At 47.5% G+C, this 25,105-nt stretch overlaps 1 protein-coding gene across 2 annotated transcripts in view; it reads left to right on the forward strand.

The window, feature by feature from the left end:
- LMF1 (lipase maturation factor 1) overlaps positions 1 to 25,105 on the forward strand; it is a 202,057-nt gene that overhangs the window by 73,284 nt on the left and 103,668 nt on the right. For both annotated transcript variants that reach the window (XM_068422813.1, XM_068422812.1), the window contains one exon: positions 7,226 to 7,291. In XM_068422813.1, coding sequence (XP_068278914.1) covers positions 7,226 to 7,291 — 66 coding nt within the window. The remainder of the gene's footprint in view (positions 1 to 7,225; positions 7,292 to 25,105) is intronic.

The following is a 25,105-nucleotide window of genomic DNA, read 5'->3' on the forward strand; positions in this document are numbered from 1 at the left end:
GGGGAGATTGGAGAAGGGTTTCTGTGATTTTCATTGTCTGTGGTGGCTGTGACGTGGACACGGTAGAAGGGCTCCTCTGCACCAGTCCTGGGATGGACCTGCACGGTTCCCACACCCTGAGCCTTCTGCAGGTCCAGAAGGTCTGGGGTAGGTCCTTGGGGTCCAGTGGGGTTCCCCTTACAGAGCCAGGGACCAGGCAGTCCTCACAGCTCAGGGTTGTGCTGAATCCTAATGGCAGGAGCTAGGGACGATGCCGTAAAAAGGAGCAGCGTCCACATGCGCTCCTCTGACCAAAAAAATGCAGTAGAAAAGCGAGGACCATTCGTTTCACACCTTCATCCTCTCTGTGATTTGAGAAGGTGATCCCCAACATGCCACAGCCCAAATTCAGATTGCAGCACCCTACACCCAAGCAGTGAGGTGCCTCTGGGGGCTCGCATCCCTCTGCGGTTCTGCCTCCAGTCCCGTGTCACGTTCCCGGTGCCACCGCGTGCAGTGGCCTTCGGTGTGGGATCTCTGCCACGATTTAATCAAACTCATGCAATGCAGAAATCGAAAGCTGTTGGTAAACTTTCTCTCTATGGCTTAATTTCCCCTGAAATCCCTTTTGATGGGTACTCTTTCAGTGATGGGGAAAGAGAGGGGGCACGTGAGGTTACTCAATGAAGCGAGACTGGAATTGATTCGGTGGGAGCGAAGGGGCAATTTTGATTTCCAGCCCTGAAGTCCCCTGGCCGCCCGTTGGCAAAACTTGCAAATGTATTCAACAATCTGCTGCAGTTGAAAGAGAATTTATTAGTCATAAATAGCCAATTTTCAGCAGGCTTAGTGAGTTTTATAAATGGACTTGTTCGGTGCCTTGCTGGCTGGGTCAAGTCCTGCAGCAGGCAGGAGGATGAATTTTTGCAGTGTGGGTTTTGCTAAGAATTTGCTAGAAAATATTTTTTTTTTCCTCTGGTTTGCTTGTGGATCTGCTCAAGTGAGTGATCTTTCCTTTAAAAGTGTAGTAAGCTGTCAAAGCTAGTGATGATCACAGAATCAATGAGGTTGGAAGAGCCCTCTGGGATCATCGAGTCCAACCGTTGCCCTGACACCACCATGGCAACTAGACCAGGGCACTAAGTGCCATGTCCAGGCTTTTCTTAAACCCCTCCAGAGATGGTGACTCCACCACCTCCCTGGGCAGCCCCTTCCAATGGCTAATGACCCTTGCTGAGGAGAAATGCTTCCTAATGTCCAACCTGAACCTCCCCTGGTGAAGCTTGAGGCTGTGTCCTCTTGTCCTATCGCTGGTTGCCTGGAAGAAGAGCCCGACTCCCACTTCACTGCAACCTCCCTTCAGGAGGCAAAATAGGATCTTGTTCCACGTAGCCAATATCTTACCTATAGCCAACAAAAAATAAAAGTACAGTGACAAAAGTAACCCGTGACACGTGCGGTGTATCCAGGGCAAATGGGCTGGGTTTGGGAAATGCCATTTATGTGAGACCACGGACGCAGAGCAGGACTGGAGGGTGGAAAGCGTGTGGGGCTGAGCGAGGACGGCAGAGTGGTTCTGGTGATTAAAACCAGGCATTTTATTGAACACCGTTAAAATTTAAAAAAAAAAAAGGTCCTAAATGTAATTTTCCTTCGCCTGTGAAAAATACTGGTGAATTTAATGCACCTTAATTGTGAGAGCCTGGGAGCCCTGGAGGTTGGTGGTTTTGGAGTCCAAGCAGGTGCTGCATCCCCATCCTCCCCTACGCTCCTCAGCCATGCCCTGAAGGGAGCAAACTTAGTAGGGGAGAAGGTATTGAGCACATATTTCATTCTGGATGCTAATTCAATCCAGGGTGAACATTTTATAGTCCTCATGCGGACAGCAGTGCGAGGAGATTTCTGGGTGTGCAGAATGGCCCGGAGGCCCAGTCAGCTGTAAATTAATGTGACAGAGATCTCAACTTTCCCCTTCCCCAGGCCAGGCTTTCTGATCACGGGCAGGGGCTTGTGTGCACGGGCTGGTCTGGCTGCCACGAGCTCAGCCGAAACGATCAAACCCCGGCGTCTTTGTAGCCACCATCCCATCAGTATGAATTTAATAATTCTGGTTAGAGCTGGATTCAAAGCAAGGCCACGGAGGTGAAAGGGCAATTGCTAGTTCACTTAGCCACCTGTTTCCTTCCCTTTAGCTTATATTTAATTTGTGTTGCTGAATACCTTTCCCTTCTGATACGCAAGGCTTTGAAAGTCCCTTCACCCACCCTCAAAGTGCAAACAGAGCATCGTTTCGGGGGGTGCTTGGTTTCTTCCTGGGGTTGTAAGCATGTGAGCATGTGTTTGCCTTTGTCAGCGCAAAAAGAAAATCAACTTTAAAAGCCATTTCCTTGTCCCTCCCCAACACACACGCGCACTTTTTAGTTTAATCTAATGATCAGAGTGGATCGTAAAAAGGGAAAAATTCAAAAATGTTTTCAAAAATCCGTATCTCCTGCCCGTTAGTCTCCAATCCTTATGTCAAAATAACTGCAGAATTCAAGTTTTTAGCTCTCCAGAAGTAACGGAGAAGTCCTTTGTGAAAACATTTCCATCCTGCTCTTCCTGACAGTCAGGCTTTGCCTCCAGCACAGCCTTAACACAGCAAAAGACCAGGTTTGTTCTTAAATTTGTCCCACCTAAGGCTGATCTGTGAAGCTTTGTTTCAATCATATGCTTAAAACTAAATGCTGTGAGGTGCTAGAGCCTAAAGATGGGCTGTTTCTCCTTTCCTTCTGCTCGAGCAGTGCTGCCAGGAGGTACTGGAGGTGTGAGACCCACCTGCCACGCGCTGCAGGAAGGGAGCAGTTAGAAACACGATGTTGGGGTTGTGAGCCCTCCTCTCCAAAATGCTGCTACATGATTTCTTTCCTTTCCTTGTTTTCCATTTAATTTGTCCATATCATTAAACTCTGCTTAATATTTGCCACCAAAATACTCCTTGCAAGATGTTTGTAGCTTATGGCCAAGTGAGAGGAGGGTCTTCCAGGTCTGCTGGAGTCTCGTGGACTGTCCCAAGCGCATGCCCTCTGGCTCCTTTTCCTTCTGGTCCCTCGCAGGTCCTCTCCTCATCCAAAGAGAGGACAGTTGGGGTCCATCAGAGATGCACCAGCCTCTGCTTGTCTGCGAGCAGGGGATGGGGCTTTGATCTGTGGTATGGCAGCGTAATCTGCTGCAGCTGTGGAGCCCAGGCCAGTTCAATACACCCAGAAGAGCCTTGAAAACGGATGGGGAATTGTTAGCAGACTGCGAGAAATCCCGTGAATGTCAAACTCCAGCAGATGGGGGGATCCCCGTGTCCTCCCTTCCCCCTTCTGTCCTCCTGTGCTCACTTGGACCCAGATACCGTTTCTCAGACTAAGTTTGCATCTTCAGGAGAACAGGAGCTGACTTCCAAAAATGTCAACAGAAGCCAAATAATTAGGGGGAAGAGCGTGTAAAAACAGAGTCCAACCGAGCATGGAGCAGTAAGGTACGTCAGAGCTCATCCCGGGTGCGTCCATACCCAGGGATCCACAACTCTTCACAGCAGGGTTGTTTAGGGAGACACCATGGCTTGTTCTCCTTTTGTGGTCTTCCTCAGCAGAGAGGAAGCTGCATGTAGATTTTCGTGCACTATGTGCTCTCGTTTCTTCGTCCAGCTTCATTTGAGAACTGGAAAACTCACATGCCGGTGTGGGAGTGGAAGCGGACTTGAAGACAGCAGCAGGGTGAAGAAGACTTGAAACGCCCCCTAATTATGAGAGTGGGAGTTCTCTGTGCTGAAAAACAGATTTGATATGAAGAGCTTTAAGTGACTTTGCTGTTTGAAAGCTTTATAGTAAACAAAATATGATTAACTGCCTTAGTCACTCATTCCAGGGAAGATTTTGATTTTCAGTATGGTGCTCTTCTATCACATACTTGGTTTAATTATCCCTGCTGAATAGTAGAGCTTGATAACAGCTTGGGCAAGGTAGGAGGGAAGGTCATCAAGATAGCTGTCCTTTTTTAATATTCCAGCATTCTTGCACAGAGCCTTTCGTAGCGTCTGTCCTGCCACTGACAGGGCTGCCGGCTGCCGCACATCCTGTGAGATGCTATCAGCGTATCCTGTAATTTTAGAAAAGGTTCGAGGGGCAGAGTGAGCTGTGGATGATTTGGGGTGGGGGGGGGGAGATGAAGCCTTACTGTTGTCAGCGAGTCTGTCTTGTCCCTGCCTCTCCTCGCAGAGTGATGGAGAAGAGAGTGATGGGATCTGCTGAGTAACTCACTAGAGAGTGAAACTGCAGAGCAGCCGTTGGTACCCACCACCCTGCTTTCCGTCCTGACAGTCTTGTATGGCATCACTTTGCATCCATTGTGCTTTATCTGTGCATTTATGGGCCAGCTCTGCTTGGGCTTTTTTTGTGGTGGTGGTGGTGCTGCTGGTGGGGATGTCCCTTTCATGACAATGTGGAGATGCAGACCTCCCTGGCCAGGGCATTTCTAGGTCTGAGCTCCTGGCGTGGAACTGTCTCAGCCATGCATAGAATCATGGAATGTCCTGAGTTGGAAGGGACCCACAAGGACCATCGAGTCCAACTCCTGTCCTAGCATAGGACCACCCCAGAACTCACACAATGTGTCTGAGGGCATTGTCCAAATGCTTCTTGAATGCTGTCAGGCTTGGTGCCATGACTGCTTCCCTGGGGAGCCTGTTCCAGTGCTCCACCACCCTCTGGGTGAAGAATCTTTTCCTAATATCAACCTAAACCTCCGCTGGCATATCTTCCTGCCATTCCCTCGAGTTCTGTCACTGGTTGCCAGGGTGAAGAGGTCAGTGCCTACTTGTGAGGAAGTTGTAGACCGCAATGAGGTCTCCCCTCAGTCTTCTCCAAGCTGAACAGACCTTAGTGACTTCAGCTGCTCTTTATGCGGCTTCTTCTCTAAACCCTTCACCATCTTTGTGGCTCTCTTCTGGACACTCTCTAGTATCTTCATGGAGCCACCTCCAGCTGTTCCCATTGCAACTTGTGTAAGACAACAGCATGCGTGAGGTTTGAAGGTGCCTCTTTCCTCCAGAGGCTGCTGGGAGGGCCAGTGCTCAGGCTTGAGTGTGGTTCTCAGGGAGCTTTACAGGTCCCGAGGCCAGCAGGGATGGGCCGGGCACCAGCATCCCGCAGGCTGCCCACCCTCCGGGGCTGGAGCGTGCACCGCGCTGCTTTGGTTCCCTTCCTCGTTCCCGTGTTGAGCAGAACTACGTCAGACGCCACAGAAACCTTTGCCTTATTGCTGTCCTCCTTATCAATCACCTCTGTAAAATAATGATTACCCTCTACCGTATCTCCTTGTCTGGCCTTTTCCTCATTGACGACAGGATGGTTTTGTGTAGAAATGGCCCTGCCGAGGGGGACCTTCCTCCTGCTCCATGAGATGTGCCGTGAGGAGTTTGGGCTCTTAATGTCTTACCTCTGCCAGGTTTTCCAGGTTCATTCTTGGCTAAAAATTACAAGACGGATTGCCTGGATTCATGGATTTTGAAAATGTTTAATAGTTTCTGTTTACTGTCCTCATCAGTTAATGCTGGCATCAAAATATTTCATTTTTTTATTACTAGAAAAAAGAGGAAAAATAATTTGGAGCAGCAGATGGGTGAAATCTGCTTGAACTTAAGAACATGCCTGGTAACAGGTATTTCTGGATATTTACTTAGGAGGTCTGGACAGTTTTGAGGGGTCTTTAATTCCCTGGATTTGGGAATTTTCTTGAGCCCCAAACCTGCTAAACTTTATTTAAACAGGGTGGTGTAGGGGCAGCGGTTGGACTCGATGATCCCTGAGGTCTCTTCCAACCTGGTTGATTCTGTGATTCTGTGTAATGTTGCCAAGTTGAGTTGAGTTTTAAGCAATTTGGATGAAACCAATAGGCCAGGACGTGCTGTAGTGCTGGGATCTCCTCGTCTGGGCTCTCAGATTTGAGCACTGGAATGTCACTGGTGTCTTCTTGAAAACCTCCCCTACTGCAACTGTAAAGAAGCTTCAGGATGCTCCTGGGGTAGCCGGGAATGGATCCTTACACAAACTCCCTCTATTTTTCTACTTAGGAAGGGAGGAACATTATAATTAGGGGCAATGTTAGAGGTAGGCAAATACCCCTAATTGTATGCAGATGATAGAGCTGGTTCAACCTTTTGACTAGTGAAGCTTTCCTCAATTTGGGATATTGTGATCCTAATCAGGGACCTTTCACCACACATCAAAGCTGAGCCCGCATACCTTCGGGCTGGCACGGCTTGATTGCAAGGCTTCCTGCTAGCAGGCTCATCCCTGGCCAGGTGTCTTTCCTGCTGTGGACGACTGATTCCTTTTTACTCTTCATCACCGAGGCAAAGAAATTTAATCCCAATATTACTGCCAGCCCTGGAATGGACCCACTGATTTGGAAATTTCACCCTCTTGTTGCCCTGAAATATCAATGCACAGCAACCTCTGATACCTGCTTATTTCATTGCCAACCTCTAACCTGAGGTGGAGCAGACCTGTCATTAGCGCATTCATCTGTGGTTAGATCTGTCAGCTTCCTTCCCCTTCTCCTCTTTTGTTTCCCTAATTACTTTGATTGCATCTCTGTAGCCAGCTCAGGGCTGGTGAGGCTGCGGGGTCCCCATCCCTGTGTCACTATTTCCTTTCCTGTAGGCAGCAGAAGTGGCTTTGAGAGAGGGGGAGAATTGGGTCTGGATTTTAAAATGGTGAACACGGCTGTATTTGGGGCTGCAGGTAACTTTTCAGTGGGTTAAACAGAAATGTCCCAGTGGCAGAGCCTGGTTTTCAGGCTTCTCCTATGGTTTCTGTGCTCTGCCTCATGCCCAGCAGTGCTGGAAGCCAATGCTGGGAGCACTGGGCTGCTGGTAGCCACTCTGCAGAGGCCCTGCTGTGGGTGAAGCACCTTCTAGCACCCTTTAAGTGATGTAGCATATTCCACAAGGCTTTTGTGTCAAATTTTCAGTAAACAGGCAGTGGAAGGAGCTGTGTTGGAGCTCTCAACTGCATTATATTCCCTCGGGGACAATGACTGTGCAGATGTGTTGGGTCTCCGGGGCATCGTTCCAGCCTCTGCGCTTCCCTGCTGCTGCAGGCTCTCCCTGTAGTTGAACCAGAGTATTTGGCATCTTGAAATAATACCTTGATGTATAAGATAAAGTAAAATAGAATATTTGTGACGGTGTTTTTTGTCTTTTCTTTTTATCCAGGGGCTGATTAAAATTCGAGGAGATCGCTGCTGGAGAGAGTTAACTTGCATGGATTATCACTACGAGGTGAGCGATCTGCACATTAACACTCATTTCTCTTGTCTGCTTTACTTTGATAGAAGAATGTTCTCTAACCTTTCCTCTTCTGCCAGGCAGCTTTCCATGTTTTCTTTCTTTATCGTAGCCTTCTGCCAATGCAGTCAATGTCTGTGTGCCAGCTCGGTGATGCTATTTTTCCCAACCACGGTTGTGAAAGACCAATTTCTCTCCTTCCCTCCCTTCACTATCATGGACTGATTGAGGAACAAGCCTAAACCCTCTGAGATCTCCCTCTAAAAATCCTCCAGGAGAGGAGCAGAAAGGACTTTTCTGTAATGTTGTGCTGAATGCTTTCTGCTTACGCTTCCAAAACGCAGACATATGGAGACAGAAATAGAGCATCTCGGTGCTGTCCAAGATGCTGAGCACTAATCATTGGCAATTCAGAATTATACGGTTTTATCTTCTTGACATCTGTTTCGGTGATTATGTTGCATTCTGATTATAAACTGTGGTTTTTATTCTGGCTCTGAGTGTTGTCTCCTCTTTGATTACAGAGAGACGGAGCTCAGCTCCCCCTCTCTTTTTACCTATATTTTTGCGTTTGCGTTTTGTGTAAACAGTGTTAAAAAAGAAATTGCTGCACACAGGGACACTCCACTGGGCGAGTAGCCTTGGTTTAACGAAGGAAACGGTGCTGAAGCAATATTCCCTTCTCTAGATTAGCATTGTAACCACTGAAAATGGCACACTACGTTATAACACCTCTGATCTATAATCAACGTCCATCTAACGAGCGGGTGAGCGCGCCGCATCTGTTGGCACGAGGCTGCCCAGTCTCAGCCTGGTGCTGTGCTTGTCCCGTGTTGGTAAGACCTGGGTACCTCTTCGTGCCTCAACCACGCGGTTATTTTCAGCTGGCCGGCCTGAGCTGTCAGTCCCCAGAGATGTACCTCTGGGGTGACATTCTCAGCGGACCTTCATCACGTCTGGAAACCATTTCCCCCTTCCAATTAAACGTGGCCGAGCCTGACTTCTCTGACCTGCAGAACGTGTTCCAAGGTGTTGCCTATGAATGACTTTTTACGGGGTGGGCACGCTGAGCGGTGGAAATGGGGACGCTCGTACAGGACCTCTGTCTTTCCACAGAGAATTGCCTGTGAGTGCCAGGGACTACCTTATGTCCTGTTAGAGGATTGGGATTCCTCTCCCCAAACCAGGAAAAAAAAATCTATCAACTTTCCAGGTGCTGACACCTTTATTTTTCGCCCCTGTGACTGAGTTAACTGGTTGCACATTTTGAAATGGAATTTTGCAGGTCCAGAAGGCTGTATCTGCCTTTTCAGCTTTAATGCTCCTTTTTTTTTTTGTTGTCATTTACTTTTAATGGGGTTTCACCCACTGAATGCAAGGGTGACCTCTTACAAAGGCTGCTGCTTGGTTAGCTCTTGTTGGACCATCGTTGTCCTGCTTCATTCTGAGTAAAACTTTGGATGCAAACACCCTTCAGAGCTGTTGTTCTTAATCCCAAACATAAAGGAAGCTGCAGTAAATTGTCCTTCATTTTTGCCCAGCAGCACGAGGGCTCCGTGTGCTGCCAGGCAATGGCAGCAGTCAGAGTAAAGCCAGCTCAAAGCGAGCCCCCCAGAATCCCCCGGCCGGCTCCGCTGGTGACCCCAGCCCACAACAGTCAGCCTGCGTAATCCCAAATATTTCAAATCAAAACCAGAACCAGTTCTGTAGCCCAGAAGGCTAATTAAGACCATTCCTGTCATATCCATAACGCAGGATCCCCAGCCTGTGCAGGTAATTGGGAACAGGGGCAGGGGACAGATCACATTATCAATATCAATTATTTTAATCCACACAAAAAAAGCTGCAATAAAAGGAAAACGAAGGAGGCCAAACTGTGCTAGGGATAACAAAGGTCTGCAATTCACCTGCTGATTTCAACCAGCCAGAGGGAGGGAGAGAAAGGTCAGGCTGAAGATACCTCTGCGAGGGAGGGAGCTGGGAATCTGCTCGTAATTAGGATGATAAAACTGGGTATTGGACCAACTTGTAAGTGGACCTGGGCCAAATGTAGTCTGCTGTGATGTATGTTGGCCACCCCAGCTCTCCTGTTCCAGTCCTGAGCTGCAGTCCAAAATCTACATGGGCTTCTCTGCCAAGAGAATTAATGAAAACACATGGCCTCCAGCTCTCGCGTGGTGAGCGCGCCCTGGACTATTTATTTGTAGTAGAACCAGCAGCTATGCTCGTGGAAAATAACATTTCCACTTTTGTCAGGAATCGTGTATAAAATAGTGAAATGTTGTTATGGCTTGGGTAATTAAACGGAGCATATTTTTCCTCCCTCCTTCCTTTTGAATGTGCAGGGCCTTAATCCCAGCCTTTATGGAGATCTGTTCCTCAACTGAAGCCTCTCTGTTTAGAGGGCTTACGATCTGTGACGCTGTGTAATTTGGAGAGGGGGATGGCAGAACACATGGTTTACATAGGAAAGGTATTTTCCTACCAGCCTAACGCCTCTCTGATCCCTGAGGAGTAGATGGGCTCTGGTGACTGTGGAAGAGAAAGGTGGGCTCTGATGGAGACGAGAAGACTTTGCTACACCACCGTACACAGCCTGGCACTTGGAAACTTCTGGAGGCTGGGATGAGGGGTGGGGGTAGAAACAGTGGGCAGATTTATCGTGGCTCTGGGTGCCTGGAGTCCCAGACTCTAATCCCAGCTTGGCAAGACACCACAAACAGGGAATTTAACCTCCTTCTGCATTAGTTTCTTTGCTATCTTGGCCAGAGGCTCCAAGGTAGGTGTGTACGTTTGCACCCTGGTGTGCAGCAGGTCAGGACTCCTGATGCTCGTGGTGCTCCAGAGCTTCACGTGCAGCAGTGTCCACATTAGCATGTGAAAATGGACGTGCACGGGTGGTAACCGGCAGGTGAAGTCCTGGGCTTGGACATGCCACGGCCTTTATTTATTGGCTTTGCCATCGTTTCACTGCTGGCTGTGGTTAGATGGCTCTTTTTCCCCTAGAAGTCCCAGTAAAAAGGAGGTTTTTGCTCCGTGGAACCTGTTCCTGATGCAGTCAGTGCGGAGGGAAGCTGCTTCTGGGTTTTAGGTCTGTTTGTCATCATGATTATTAAGCGTTCATCTACTGTGTACACAATGGTTTACAAATATGTGTGTGGCGGTTTGCAGACTGGAGCTAGATTTCTCCTTCCACTGGAGCACGTGGCACGGATCCCATGGTGTTCAGCAGCATCCTGCTGTTGGGCAAGACAGAGCAGCCTCGGTCCCCTGCTTGTGCAAGCGGGGAGATGTGGCTGAGCGTGTCCCCCTGCCCCTGCCTGGCCCTGCCTGCTCCAGAAGACATCCTTCCTTCTCCCCACAGCCAGGCTCCCACATGGACCAGGGAAAAAATCTGTTATGGGAGGTTTTGTGCCACTTGAGGCCATTTCTGGAGCTTGCACAGCTTGCAGGACGTTGCCTGGGCATGGGCTGGAGCAGCTTTTGAACTGCTGTTAGTAGGTACCAGGACTGCGAGCCAGGCACGGGACCGGGGAGCACCAACCTGCTCCCCAGAGGCCTCCTACCACTCCCTCCTGTGCCAAGCTTTATCTGGCCCAGGCTTTGCTGATTCTGGGTGTGCTGCTTAGCTGGCACAAGCACAATGTCTTAACGTGCTCCAAATGGAGCAAAATCCTCTTGTGCAAGACCCGTATTTTGAAATCTCCCCACCAAACCTGCAGCTCTCGGGCCCTCGCGCTTGCCCTGCGGAGCACCTTGCGGCCATATGTCTTGGCAGGGGCCAGCTTTGAGCGGCACACGCAGGAGATGAGCGTTTCTGACCCGCAGCCGGTCCAAATGGAGCCCGTGGTTTTTTGGATGCAGGTGGTGGGCTTGGCAGAGCAGTTAAGCAGATAATCTGAGGGGTTTAGAAATGGGAAGGTCCTACATGGTCGCATCTATCGCGTCTCCCCGGGCTCCAGCGCAGAAGTGCTCCCGGGGGGATGCAATCCAGTGATGCGTTTTTATAATGGCTGCCAAAGTGTTGTTGCTTTTTAATTACAGACAGATATCGTGTAAAATTCAGCCACCAACTGGTAGGAACAGCTGCCGAAGCAGCTGCTCGGGCAGGCGAGCGTGTGGAGGGGAGCTGGGCCTCCTCCTCCTCCTCCTCCTCTGCTGGCTTTGCACGGAAACTGCGCGGGAGCTGTGAAGCACATCCCGGGGGTCCCTGGCGGCCTGGTGGGCTGTCCTGGGCCAGGCCAGCGCTGGGCCAAGCTCAGCAGAAGTGGCAGCCACAGCACGCACGAGGCAAAGAACCTGTGGCCCTTCCACTCACAGCTGGAACAGCTTGTATATTATATTTTTAATTTTAAGATATTTTTAAGTGATGTTTTGAAGGGAATGCCTTTTAGCCAAGAGTTTCTCAATGATTTGTATCCTTTGGTGCAGAAAGCCAGGCTAGGACGGCAGACTTACTACTGAGACAAAGATGAGGCAGAGGGATAAAGGGAAAGGAAAATAAAAACACGCTCTCGAAGCAACAAGATCTTTGTCAGCGTTGGAAGCAAGACCCAGGATTTGCTTCCCCGCTGCGGAGTCGTCTGTAGGTGCTCAGGATGGGTCGGTTCCCACTAAGCAGGAAAGTCTGAAGGACTTCGCTGAACCAGCCTCTAGTTAATCACTGAGTCACATTTTCGTTCTGAATTTGTCAGAAGAGCTTTGTTCTTTGCGTAAGATGCTGCGCAGCCACAAAGGTCGCTCCTCCTGATTTGTACAAATTGTCGCTAATTATTCTGTAACTGTTTTTCTTAAATGGAGGCCGTCAATCAGTGCTTCAGCTTCTGGCATACAACAGCTCTCCAGTTCCTGGAGAAGTTCTCCCAAGCACAATGTCTTTTGTACCTAATTACGGGCTTGCTGACTGATAGCTGTGCTGATAAGGATGAGAAGGAAGCTCTAACTGCTCTTTAACTGCCTCTTGATTTCTTTTCTCCCTTCTTTTCACAATATTAGACCTTGTTAGACTTTTCATCTAGCTTTTTCCAATCTATTATCAAACAAAAAGCAAATCCTACCTAGCAATTCATTTTGATAAATCAGAAAATGATCTGCTTTTGTGATCCCTGATGTCTTGGGATGGGCTTTATTCCAACAGTTTGTATTGCTGGGAGCAAAATGTTCCTAACAGGGAAGCAGGTACTCAGACCTTGCACTCAAAACATACGTTTTAAAGTTACAAATTAATGTGAGGGGGAAAGTGCTGAATTAGAAAACAAGAGAATTTAAAAGAAGTTTTAGAGTGCCATGCAAAGTATTTTGGAGCTCTGCCTTTTAATAACATTATAAAATATTTATGTAGCATCCTAAATTTACAATCATTGGCACTTTACAGAATTTTCTCCATTCTGAAGACAATAAAGGTGAGTCCTGGCAGGATCGATGGTCACAGTAACGCATTATTAAGGCCAATAAAATGTATTCCCAAGCTTTGGCTTCACTTTGAAAGATCTGGGTCTGGGGGAGCTCAGGTTTAACAAGTGGTCTTTGCAAAACTGATGTCTTCTGGGGAAAGCAGAGCTCTTCCCCTTACAACAGCCACCAAAGGGGAACCAAGAACTCACCTTGGTGTTTGTGGCACAGCGCGGCTGAGCCCCTTGGTTGACTCCTTCCTCCCCAGTCGGTGTGAAAGGGCCTGGGTTTGTTTTGCTGAATGCAGAATAATTTGCGTCTCTGCTCCTTCCTTTGCACAGGGCATGAACTTGCATGGTTTTGCTGATGGATTTTGCTGGTTCCCCTTGGGACAGGAGGTACCGGGTCGCAGCAGTTGAGTTACTGAGGTCAGGGCCGCTTCCGAGTCCCGCGCATGTGTTCTCAGATGAGGTTTGCTGCAGAATTGATCAAAGCTTGGGGGAGGAACAAGATGCAGCCTTGACGCGGGGAAATTTTACAGATTTTTCCAAAAGCATTTGAAAAGGGTGTGGAAGTCCAGCAGTCCAGGCTTGCAGGGGTGAGCTCAACGCTGCTGGACCACGTGGCTGTGAGCCCAGGGCAACTGTCTGCCCGCAGCATCTGGGAGGGTTTTAAGAAGTGACCATGGGATTTGGTAGACATGCCGTGGGTTTCTAGAGTTGCTCACAGCCTGTCGTTACTTGAGACAGTAAAATTTGTGCTCTGAAAGCTGTGTTTTTGTAAAAATACGAGTGAAGTGAGTTGTGATCCATCTCTGCCCTCACTGGACAACTTGCCCCATGGAAGCCAAAGCTGTTGTTGCCGAGTCCTCCATGAAGAGAACAAGGCAGAAGGAATGCCGTTCTGCCCATGGTGAATTATAAATGCAGTTTGTGTTCATCTCCTGTTGTAAAAGCAAACTGTTCTTTAACTTAAGGTGACTGATAGCAAAAGGAAGAGCACGCTTGTGTTCAGCCCTTGGTTTTTTCTTTCTCCATTTGGTCATAAGTTTTGAAAAATGACCTTTTCAGAGGCATAATTGAGAAACCAGTTGTCCTCATTCACACGTATTGAAGGGCTGCTTAGTGTGGGTTTGAAGCTGAGGATTAGGTGCTTTCTTCTGGTTTTTGGTGATTTGCATGATGTCAGTGCTAGCGCTGGAAGAAGGGGCAATTCCTGCCCTTGCCTGTGATCAATTAAGTGACAAGATCCATCATAAGGTAAGTGCATGAAGCAATAATATTGGCAGATAAATGTCAACACGACATCAAAAGCTTATTACGCTGTATCTGGGTTTTGTATCAGGCTGCTGCAAGAAGGTCTCTCTCTGAGACAGGTTTCCAGATGAATCCCAGGTGCTCTGTATTGGATGCAAGATATCTTTGAATGCCATTTGCTGGAAATGTTTGTTATTCCCAACCTTGGGCTGGGCGCTGTTCTAATAATAATAGTTAAATGTGCACATCACTTAAAAGGAGAGGGAGCAACTGCTCTTAAAGGTGGAATTTGTGCTCAGCTTGGGAAGATGGGTATTGCACAGGTTGGGTTTACCAGCAGAAGCAGAGAGTCAGTGACTGTGTAGCTTCCAGCCGAGCACTCCTCGGAAGGAGGTTGGGTTCTGCTGCAGATGATCAGCGCTTCTGAGAACGAGGTCTGAGCTCGCGAGAGCTGCGAAGCAGTGAATTTTCAGAGGTGTAACGGTCCTTGTGGCATTGCAGGTTTAGAAGACATAATGATAAATACTGACGTTTGTGCCTAGTCGTGCTGCTTTTTAAAAAGTGAAAAGGAATACAGGTCTTCTGCAGTCAAAGGATGCTTCAGAAGAACTGGGGTGATTAATAACACTGGACCTTAAGCAGAGTAAAAGCAGATTTCTCCTACTTGCAGGGACGTGGTAGGTGATATTTTATTCCAAGCAGAGCAGGCGGGGAAGCTGCTTTCCAGAGTCACGGACTCCTGAGAGCGGGGGTTTACTGTCAGCCGGTGTTTGGTCCAGGAGTCTGGCTTGTATTACCCTGAACAGCAAACATGACAGATGAATGGTGAGCAGATTCCCAACCGCCTCAGCTGAACTGATGCTGACTTTATCGTGTTCATCGGGATCAGGATCCTGGCAGTGAATTTAGGAGAAGGGGGAGGAGTGTCTGGTCGGGGAACTATCAAAATAAAAGGTAGAGCTGCAAATCAGCATCCTAAAGCAGACTCAGCATCTCTGGCCCAGGCTCAGGAAACCACATACTACTGAAGTAAATTGGACGTAAGCAGGTGCTGAGAGAGAAACTTTCAGAATAGCTTTAAAAGGAACCTAATGGCAGGAACTGGAGGGAAGGGGTAAGCACGCAGCAAGGGATCCCTCACAGACCTACCATGGGCGGCAGAGCACTGGTTTTGCTGCGGGATTTTATTTATCTCCTCGGTGCAGTTCAGGAACTGCCTTTCTCTGTGCATTTATTTACCAAGACTGTATTAAATCGATCAAAAATAAAGTGAGCAACCTCTGTGATTCTCACTTTGGGATAAGCCAGGCAGGTTAGTGGCACCTGCCGCTTGGGTCACCCACCGGTTGCCCCAGCTTTCCCCTGATTTCCAGCAATATTAAAACAAAATAGGATAAAGTAGCACAAGTTTAGTGGAAATGCCCCCCAGGGAACTTGCTGTTGTGAGCCTTTTGAGGTTTTTGAAGCGTAGGAAGACATTATCCCTCCCCACTGCCGGGATCAGCAGCAGAACTGTCAGTCACACGCTATAAATGCATTGGGAATATGCCAATACCGTTTTCAGCAGTAATACAATTCCTCTTCCTGGATTCTTTTCTGTTTTTCTTAAGGATTTGTTTTAAGCCTGGTGAAAGCTTCCTGTACAGCTATTGGATTTCATCTCTTCGTTACACTCTCCCACTGTTTCAAACTCGTTTACAGACCACCCAGGACCCTCATCACTTGCCTTAAATATTCTCCTCTTTTCTTCCCCCCGCCTCCACACATTTGGTGTTTTTCAATCCTAATCAAATTAATCCTTACAACCCACTTCACAGCCACTTAATCAGCTCTCCATGCTCTGACCCGGTACGTGGCTTTTATCCTGCTGGCCAGCTTCTCCAGCGGACAGGGATGGTGGAGCCCATCGCTTCCCTCTGCCTACCAGGGGATGTGGGGAGTAATCTGCTGCTCATGAAACGTTCAGGACCCAGGAGGTCTGTCAGCTTTGAAGATAACAGAGGCAATACTCTGATAATTATTTAAATTGTGGATTTATGAGCTAGTTAATGGTATGTTTTAAGAAATCTGCAAAGAGAAGAAAGATGACAAATTTCAATGCTATCTGGAAGGCAGAAACGAGAGGGGAGAATGGTAGAAGAAAATGTAAGAGCTTTCCAGTCTTCCCAAGTCACGTATCTATTACCTTTCTTGCTTTATGGACGAGAATTGCTCAGTTGGCCTCCCTGATACGGTGTCAGCAACTCCTCTGTTTCCACCACAGCATCTTGGTCCTCCAGGCTCCACAACCATGTTCACCAGGCAGGACTGACTGTCCCTGGCCTGGGACCCTCTGCCGTGATGGGGCAGCCTTGACACCCAGCTTGGGACTTGCTCAGACCTTGCCCGGAGCCCTCGCACAGGTGTACCCACCCCTGCATACTCCAGGTGGTCAAAACTAGTCTCCATGGCAATATATTTCTTTCATTAGGAAGAATTCTTTCATTAGGAAGCATTTCTTCTCAGCAAGGGTCATTAGCCATTGGAAGGGGCTGCCCAGGGAGGTGGTGGAGTCACCATCTCTGGAGGGGTTTAAGAAAAGCCTGGCCATGGCACTTAGTGCCCTGGTCTAGTTGCCATGATGGTGTCAGGGCAATGGTTGGACTCGATGAGCCCAGAGGGCTCTTCCAACCTCATTGATTCTGTGATTCTGTGAAATATACTAATTTTTTTATCATCCTTCATGCCGCGCATGGACGTTAAATATTGTCTTTTCTGGTCTCCTGCATAGCAAAGTGCCAGCTGCAGTCTAGGGAGAGTTGGTCTTCTCATCCATTACCACCTCCCCCAGTGTTTGTAGGGGATTAACCATCATTCCAGTTCCCTTGCTTCAGAGACCTTTGTGATGATACAAACTGTTGGTGTCTGCCAAAATTTAGTGCTCTTCTTTTTCCATAATGTTTGCTCTCAGCGGCCCTGAAGTCTAAGCGAAACTGAAACTTGAACGCTGCGGTTTCACGTAGTATCAGCTGCAAAATGGTGTATGCAGAGCTCCAACGTACAATTAAATTATCCAAAAACCAGCCTATACCCTTGCCATCTGCTTTTCCAGGGAAAGCAAAATAACTACGTGCTTTTAATTGCAGATGGAGTTTAAACAAATAGGATGTTGGTTTACAAGCTGGTGCTTTCTTCTTTGGAGATCAGATTATGTTTTCATCAGATTATGAAAACGTGCTACTGTTTCATCTCTTTCTTTGACTGTTAAATGTGTTAAATTGTTTAATGAATTTTCACATAATAGAGAAGTCTGTCCTAATTTAATAAGTAAAATATTGAATTTGTTGCCTGCGAAACAGCAGACGCACAAGAGTTCCACTGAAGAAGCTGCATTCCCAGTGGTGGGTGTGTTTGGGCATCTCTCCTCCTCTGGTCTTGTATTAGGATTTTGGTGCAGGAGTACCGTAAGAAGCTATTCCAGTTTTCAGGTTAACACTATATTAATTATTGCACACACCAAAAGTTTTAAGTTCAGCTTGAAGTTTTATTTCCACAGAGCTGTTGGTCCGTCCAGGAGACGGACCAGCCGTTGGCAGAATTTCATAAATTGCAGAATCACTGAGGTTGGAAGAGCCCTCTGGGACCATCGAGTCCAACCATTGCCCTGACACCACCATGGCAACTAGACCAGGGCACTAAGTGCCATGTCCAGGCTTTTCTTAAACCCCTCCAGAGATGGTGACTCCACCACCTCCCTGGGCAGCCCCTTCCAATGGCTAATGACCCTTGCTGAGAAGAAATGCTTCCTAATGTCCAACCTGAACCTCCCCTGGTGAAGCTTGATAGTAGAGCCCTTCCATTTGCTGGTCAAAGTTTGAATTATTTGCATATCTTCTATTTACATTTAACTTATGCTGTTTCCACGCAATGCTCTGTGTTTGCAAACATTCTGCGTTGAACATATTCTTGATCTGAGTTGCAGCACACAGGTAACGTCACTTCAGTAACCAGGGGACTGATGGCTGATACACTTCCCATCCACGTTTCCTTCCCTACTGTAGATCAGGAATAATTCCATGTATTTCTCCAATGCGTTTTTTTTTTCTGTCTTGCAACTATTACAGTGCTCACAGCAAGCTCTTGTAACTGTAAAAAGAACAACACAGCGTTAGGATGGTGCACGAATGAGTTAATAATAAGTCTCTGCCTGTGGTGTTTTGCTCCAAAGTCGTGTGCGCCAAACTGACCTTTAATCTTGGAATATAAATCACTTTCCAGTCCTATTATTTGTAAAATCCTACAGGCTTGCAAATGCACAAAAGAAGCCTTTGTCTCTTATTAATTTAATTTATAGGTTAAAGTTTCAAATCAGTGGCAAGCAAAAGCTGATTTACTATTCACTTCAGGAATTGCCGTTCTGGAAAGCACGGCATTTGCTAGACTGCCTAGAAACTGTATATGTGTAATTAGGAGCTTCTGTAATTATATATAATTTGCTTATCTTTTTTGGTAGGTATTATACATAAAAGCTGGGAGAGTACCTCGATGTGGATTAGCTCTTTCAAGCCTAAAAACTCGACAGATCAGTAAAACCACTGGGTTTTGTCTTATTCTGTTAACGTTGTGGCAGGATCAATATTTGCAAGTGTTTGAAGTTGCTGCCCTTTTACGTATAGAGTCATCCCAGTCTCTTGTACAATGCCATTTGTGCTGCAACAGAAAATAGCCACTGAAATGATAAAATCTAGATAAAAGCAGCACGCAGCTGTTTCCCACCCTAAAACAAGACAACCATTCCTATATTTTTATTTTACTTAAGCTATGAAATTCCTGTGTGGAGTCAGATGTGGGACACGGGTTTCCCTTCCCAGAGTTAGGAGTGTTCCCATCTGCAGTTCAGACCCATTTCTTCTACTTCATGGGATTTCCAATTAAGCAATTTTGTCTCAAAATAACTTGAGACAGAGAAATAAAACTTTTTCATAACCATGCTGTCACACCACATTCCAGGGTAAGAGCTTTGACTGCTCGAGGTGCTCGCTAGAAGCTTTTACCTCTTGACCAATTTACACGGAACAGTAGGGACTGTGAATTGTGGCCCTTGCAAGTGTTATGGAAATAGTTGTATTAAAAATGGCATTTATCTTACTCATATTCATGAATTCACTTATCTCTTTTCCAAGGATCATATTCTTCTCTTCCCTTTCAGCCTGGCTGTCTCAATGGCTAAAAGGGGTTTTATTGCTTTAGCATTAATCAAGACGTTTGACAGAATTGAACTGGATCCTGTCCAATTAGACAGAGACAATATTGAATTTCCAACTGTCATGCTGGATCCATTGGAAGGTAACCCAAGCTTGTCGGTCTCTGCAATCAATCCATCGGTTTAATAATCCCAGCCCACCGTTCCCCTGCAGCCATGGACGGTGGCTGAAGTCAGGGAAGCTGTGCTGGAGTTTCACAGCAGCTCCTGAGGGCACTGAACGAAAACTCTGTGGGACAAGCAGAGAGAGGGTTTTTTTCTGTTCTTAGAGTTCAATGAACTCACCTTCCTCAAGGAACCTGCTAACATCTGGAGACCTGCTGCTGCTTCCTCTCTTCCCCCAGGCTCAGCACTCCAAGCCGTTGGCTGCCTTGGTGAGTTGGGACCAGCACCCCTTTTTCACCCACATTTCCCCTTAGGAGTATAGATATAAAGAAGTTTTTTACTATTTTTACAATTTTTTATGATGAGGGTGGTGAAACACTGGCACAGGTTGCCCAGAGAGGTGGTAGATGCCCCATCCGTGGAAATATTCAAGGACAGGTTGGACAGAGCTCTGAGCAACCTGGTCTAGTGATGTCCCTGCTTATGGCAGGAGGGTTAGACTAGATGGCCTTTAAAGGTCCCTTCCAACCCAAACTGTTCTGTGATTCTATTACTTTTTTTTTCACTTCTGCGTGTCAGGCCATCCCTGCTCATGTGGAGGGAGAGCATGGGGAGACATTAACCCACAGCTGCTGGAGCTAAGCAAATTCTGCTCTGCAAATAATGCTATTAAAGAACATTTATGGAAATATAAAATGTGAGTTGGCTTTAATCCCCACTAGTCTAACTACATCGCTTGCCACAAAGAACAGGTAGGTTTGTTGGTAGCTCAAGGGCCTTGCAACTGTCTTCATCGTGTTTGATAAAATTTCCTGTCATCTGTCTAAGGAGTAGAAATAGTATCCCACGCAGGAGGTGGCCCACGCTCTGTGTGAAATGAGCTAGGATTGGTAATTCCTTAAGGCAATAGTTGCAATTAACAGTTTGCAAGCAGCCCACAATGGAAATCTGCTTGAATGTGTTACTCTTGGCCCCGAGGCAAACAAGTGAAATATTTTAATTCAAGGAGTTAATTGCAATTTTAGCAGCCTTTCCCTACCAAGTTTGGCAGAACGCTGTCCTGCTCTACCCTCAGCCAAATGACTAGGAACACCGGCACAGATGTTGAAACCCACCATGAGCAAGAACAGGCTGGGAATGTTTCTTGACTCATTATGTCGTTCATTAAAGGTTTTTTAGTATTGCTGCCACGCTTTAAGTTGCTGCAAATCACCCTAAAGAGTATTTCCAGCAACTACAGACCGAGAGCCCCGTGAGCAGGTAGCATGGTCAGGTCCTGAGATCTCTAACCATTAGTTGCCAGCTCAGCGTGCCATCTCCCTTTGCCCTTGCTCACCGGTTCTGTTGGTAAACGGAGGTGACGGACGTTTCACAGCCTGTTCCTCCTTTTGAACATTGAACCTGAACTATCTGAGTGCGCAAGGGATTGACAGGAGAGAGCTGGAGCCAAAGAAAACGGCAGTAACCTCTTTTCTCTGCCAGAAGAAGTGAAAGGATAATGTAGCGTGCAGTAATCAAAGGGTGGTTTTCTCAAAGCCGGTCAAACCTGACATTCCTAATTGGACTTTGGTTTTATTATATATAGAGAGAGAACTCTCTTTTGTAACTTGCCGAGATTAAAGTTCACATGAGGGTGCCTCTCTGGATTCCTGCGCCCCTGGTCTTGTGTGCTGACCTGGGGGTTGGGTGCTGTTGTTAAGGAAACATCTTCTTCCAGTAGTTCTTGTGCCAACCTTGATTCTACCAGAGGATGCTTGGGAAGGTCCTACAGAGATTGTCAAAGAGACTGAGGGTCCCAGGGGAGGATCAACACCTGAAACCCTCCAAGGGGCAGCAGCTGACCCCTCTCCACATCAGGGTGCCCCGGTTTGCTCCCGGGGCTCCTAAAGGGATGCTCTTCTGCTAAACGTGTTTTCCTCCTGCCAGCTGTCCCCACACAGTGACCTTGTAGGGCTAGGGGCAGTTGTGAGGAGCTGAGGAGCTCACAGTTTCTTGGCCAAATCCTGCTGGGATGCTGCTTGTAAGAGGTGCTGAGCGTTCCCAGCAGGTTGATCCCTTTGTTACCCAGAAACTTGCACACACAAAGTTTTAAGAGGGCAATCCTTTAATTCTTTAAGCCACTAGTCTAAATTTCACCATGGTCTGGGAATTTGTCGTCATTGAGAACTTCCTTTAGAAGTTTTGTAAGAAACGCGACCAGAAACACGTCTGTAAAAAGCAGATTTTTCTCCATTAATGCGTTTTGCTTCTGCAAAACGCTTGGTCATTAGTATTCCTTTGAGTATGTTTGTGTGCAATTTCCATCAAGTTGGTCCTGCCGTACACGCTCCTAACCACGCGCAGGATCTAACAGGGCTTTTTATAACTCCCTTTTGCAGTTCTTTGTGCCAAATATGCAGCAGCAGCAGCACACGTGACCCAACTGTGCTACCAGCAGACAAGCGTGAGCTGATTACCTTGGGGGGACGTAAAGGCCAGCGGTAGCTAACAAACACGGCCCGTTAGCTGCTTCCATAGTGGGGATCTGCTTTCTATTGGTTTACTACTCCTGTAAGTCTCGGCAGTATGATTAACATCAAGCCCATCACTTTCCTCGTTACTGTAATGAGTTTATCAAGCTGATGGGCGAGGGCGGGGGGGAGTTCCTGGGGATGACGGTGAAAGCCCCGTGTGTTGCGTTACGTAATTAAATGCAAAACTTTTTCAACTAGAAAGTGCTGCTGAGAGTTGTAGTTGATACGTTTTCGTGTTTGTGGGACAGCTGCAGGTCAAAGGAAATGGTGCTGTGAGGAGGACTCTGAAAGATCTGTACTGGGGGGGGGGTTGATGTTTTTTTTTTTACTTCTGAAGTTAAAGATCTTCTAAAGGTGGCAGTTGGGTGCTTTTGAGGATTTTATCCGTGGCTTTGTCCTGTTTAGCGTCTTTGTGTCTGTACCCTGTATGAATTACCAGGTCTTACTCTTTTCCCTAGCTAGAACACGTGAAGAGTGACCCAGCGTGGTGGGTGGGGAGGCAGGAGTGGGACCCTGCAAGGCTCGAAGGGCCCGAGGGAGAAGCTGAAGCGCGGGAGAAGGTATTTACTTTACTCCTCGCTCGGCACCGTCTCCTATTTTGTCTGACAAGGATGAGTCTAGATTTCATTTTACGCGATTTGCCTCCAGCAAATCTCCGAGGAGCTCGTGCCAGGCTCGAGACCTTTCAGCCTGTCTCCATCAGAGAGTACTTTCTTTGGGCAATAATAGGGGCTTTAGCAGGGTTGCCTTTACATCGAGCGTGGTATGGGTTTAATTTGCTAGTTAAGATGTTACTGACTTCTCCTGGATTTCTAATGTTTCCTCTTCTGCGAAATCTTATATGTCACCTATACGGGAGCCGTTTGGGCTGGGGGTTTTTAGGAGAGCACTCAGGAATGTCTTACTGTTTCTCTGGCACTTTAGTTCCATTTACAGTGTACACTAAAGCAATAGTTCCCTTTAGGTTAGGATAGGTTACACGCTCTCCTCGATGGAAGAACAAAGGACTGTCTGTTACAGTGCGTGGTTGTAAGTCGGGAGGTGATGCTGCAGACGGTGAGGATGCGAGATGGGATTTTGGGGGGGTGTATCACATTTAGGGAGTCGACAAGCAATGGGAGCGTTGCGGTAAAACAGGATGCAAACAATCCCTTAAATACTGGAGATGCAGAACTCCGTTAGATGATCAGAGCACAGGGTGTTGGCTGCGTTGTTGTTTCCTATAGGGACCCTGGAGCAGCCCTTTGAGGTTTGGGGAGGCTGGATCCTGTGGTCCTGGCTTGCTGAGAGGGGGCAGCGGGGTCAGGCGGGTCGGTGCTGCCCTTAGGCTGTATCGGTGCCTGCGAACCCCTCTGCCCTCCTCCTGAGGCTGGACGGACTCCTCCACCTCGGGCTCCAGGGAGTCTCTTGATGCTGAGCTTAACTTGCATCTTTGTACCAGATTTGGGCTCTTTCAGTGCTGCTGAGGTGCTGGTCTAGTGCAGTGGCTAAAGGTGATGGCCAAAACTGGATGACATCGCTTCGTGAGGAACATTAGGTTTTGCCTTCCCCTAAGTTGTCCTAGGTGGTCCCTGGCATAGTGCACCTTTTGCTGCTTCTTTTTTTGACATCCCCAGAAGTGCATGTCATAAAAGCACAGGATAGCCATAACCGTGATGTCTTTTCATGCAGACTTTTAGTCCACCTCCTCTTTAGAGCCCGTTGGAGATGCGCTCCGTGGCCTGGTGTTCACGTGGCTCTGGTGCTCTGCACGGGAGCAAGCCCTGACCTCTCTTGCAGGACTTTTCACACGAGGAAGAATGAACCCCCATGGACCCTTAATAGGTGTTTTCATGTTTGGTTTAAGGAGGCTCCACAACATGCTGGTTTTATGGATATTGCATTTGTGTGCACCAGAGCTGGGTTTAGGGCCCCTCTGGGATGAATGGCCCAGTTACTCCCTCAGTCTTTTCTTCCAGAAGTTGTGTTCAGAGGGTAAAGCAGCTGTAAAATTGTGTAATTTCTCCTCTGCCCTCAGACACTGCTGGTGGAGTATAGGATTGAAGGCCACAAAAAAGCTAGGCGGTGATTTTTACCCTGGAACAGTGGTTGAAATGGTGATTTGAAGTTTGTTTCTCCCACTGTTACCATAACCACTGCTTTTGATCCCAAAGAAGAGCTAGAGCAGACCTGGGCACGCATTGCTGCAGGTGTGGAGATTTCAGCACCTGATACCGTACAATGAGAGTTGACTTGCTAGATCTCCTCCTGTTCCTCTTAGACAATCCCAAGCCCATACCCTTATGCTGTACCTGATTTTGCCCAGTGCAAACATGGATTTTCACAGGTTTTGAGGGGGCTCTGCCTGGACTCAGAGACACAGATCCAGGGAGTCATTCTGGAAGGTCATCCACATGATGACCAAAGAACAGAAGCCATCCAGGTGGCCTGTGTAGTCAGTTGGGGAGGCAGGGAGAGAAAGACTCTGTCTATCTGGAGCCAGATGGGTGCACAGAGCTCAAAAATAATTGCCAGCTTTGGATTTCAGCAGAGCATCATGCCCGATGTGCTTATTCTTAGGGGGAACTTCCAAGGGCCTTCCTTCGCCCATAGCTCCAAGAAGAGTTGGCCACATATCTAGCTGTCACTTTCTAAGCCCCTGTTTCTTAAAGATGATCCCCCCTTTGCCGGCTGGTAGATTCGAGCCCAGCCTGCCCGAGGTAATGCCAGACCTTGTGCTTTTGTTGTGCAGTGTGTAAAATGGCTTAGGAAAGAGTCAGCCCCAGCAAAAAAAGGAGGTGGGTTTGGTTGTGGAGCCCAGAGCTGATAGGTCTGTGCTGGATGAGTACATGCCAGAAGGGTGACAGCCGGGTGCTAGGGGAACGTTTGATTTTTAGCCAAAACACGCTCTTGTAAAAGCATCTGGGGAGTAATTCCTTGCAGCACGTGTATGTTCATCCTGGTCCTGATTGTGCAGCGTGCCCGGGCATCAGTGTGTCCAGAGGACTCGGTCAGATGTCGGTGGGTAGTAATTAACTCGCCATTTAGCATTGGGGTTTAATGCTTCTGAGCGAGCCTGGCTCTTGGATTACTGTTTTTTCATAGTGGTCCATTCAGAAAGCTTGCTTCAGGATCTGGTTCTACCTGTTGAAAGAATTTATTATAAAAGATATTGAGAGCTTTGTCTTGTTTCGTTTACAGATTTCACGGGATAAATTGTATCCATGTTCCGGGACCATGAATATGTGTCTGTGACACCAGCTGGTTTTGATAAACTATGAAATGGCCTGTCTCAAGGAAATTAAACACAAATTTTACTAAA

This window comes from Nyctibius grandis, chromosome Z, assembly GCF_013368605.1.
Source record: "Nyctibius grandis isolate bNycGra1 chromosome Z, bNycGra1.pri, whole genome shotgun sequence".
In the NCBI taxonomy this organism is placed as follows: Eukaryota; Metazoa; Chordata; class Aves; order Nyctibiiformes; family Nyctibiidae; genus Nyctibius; species Nyctibius grandis.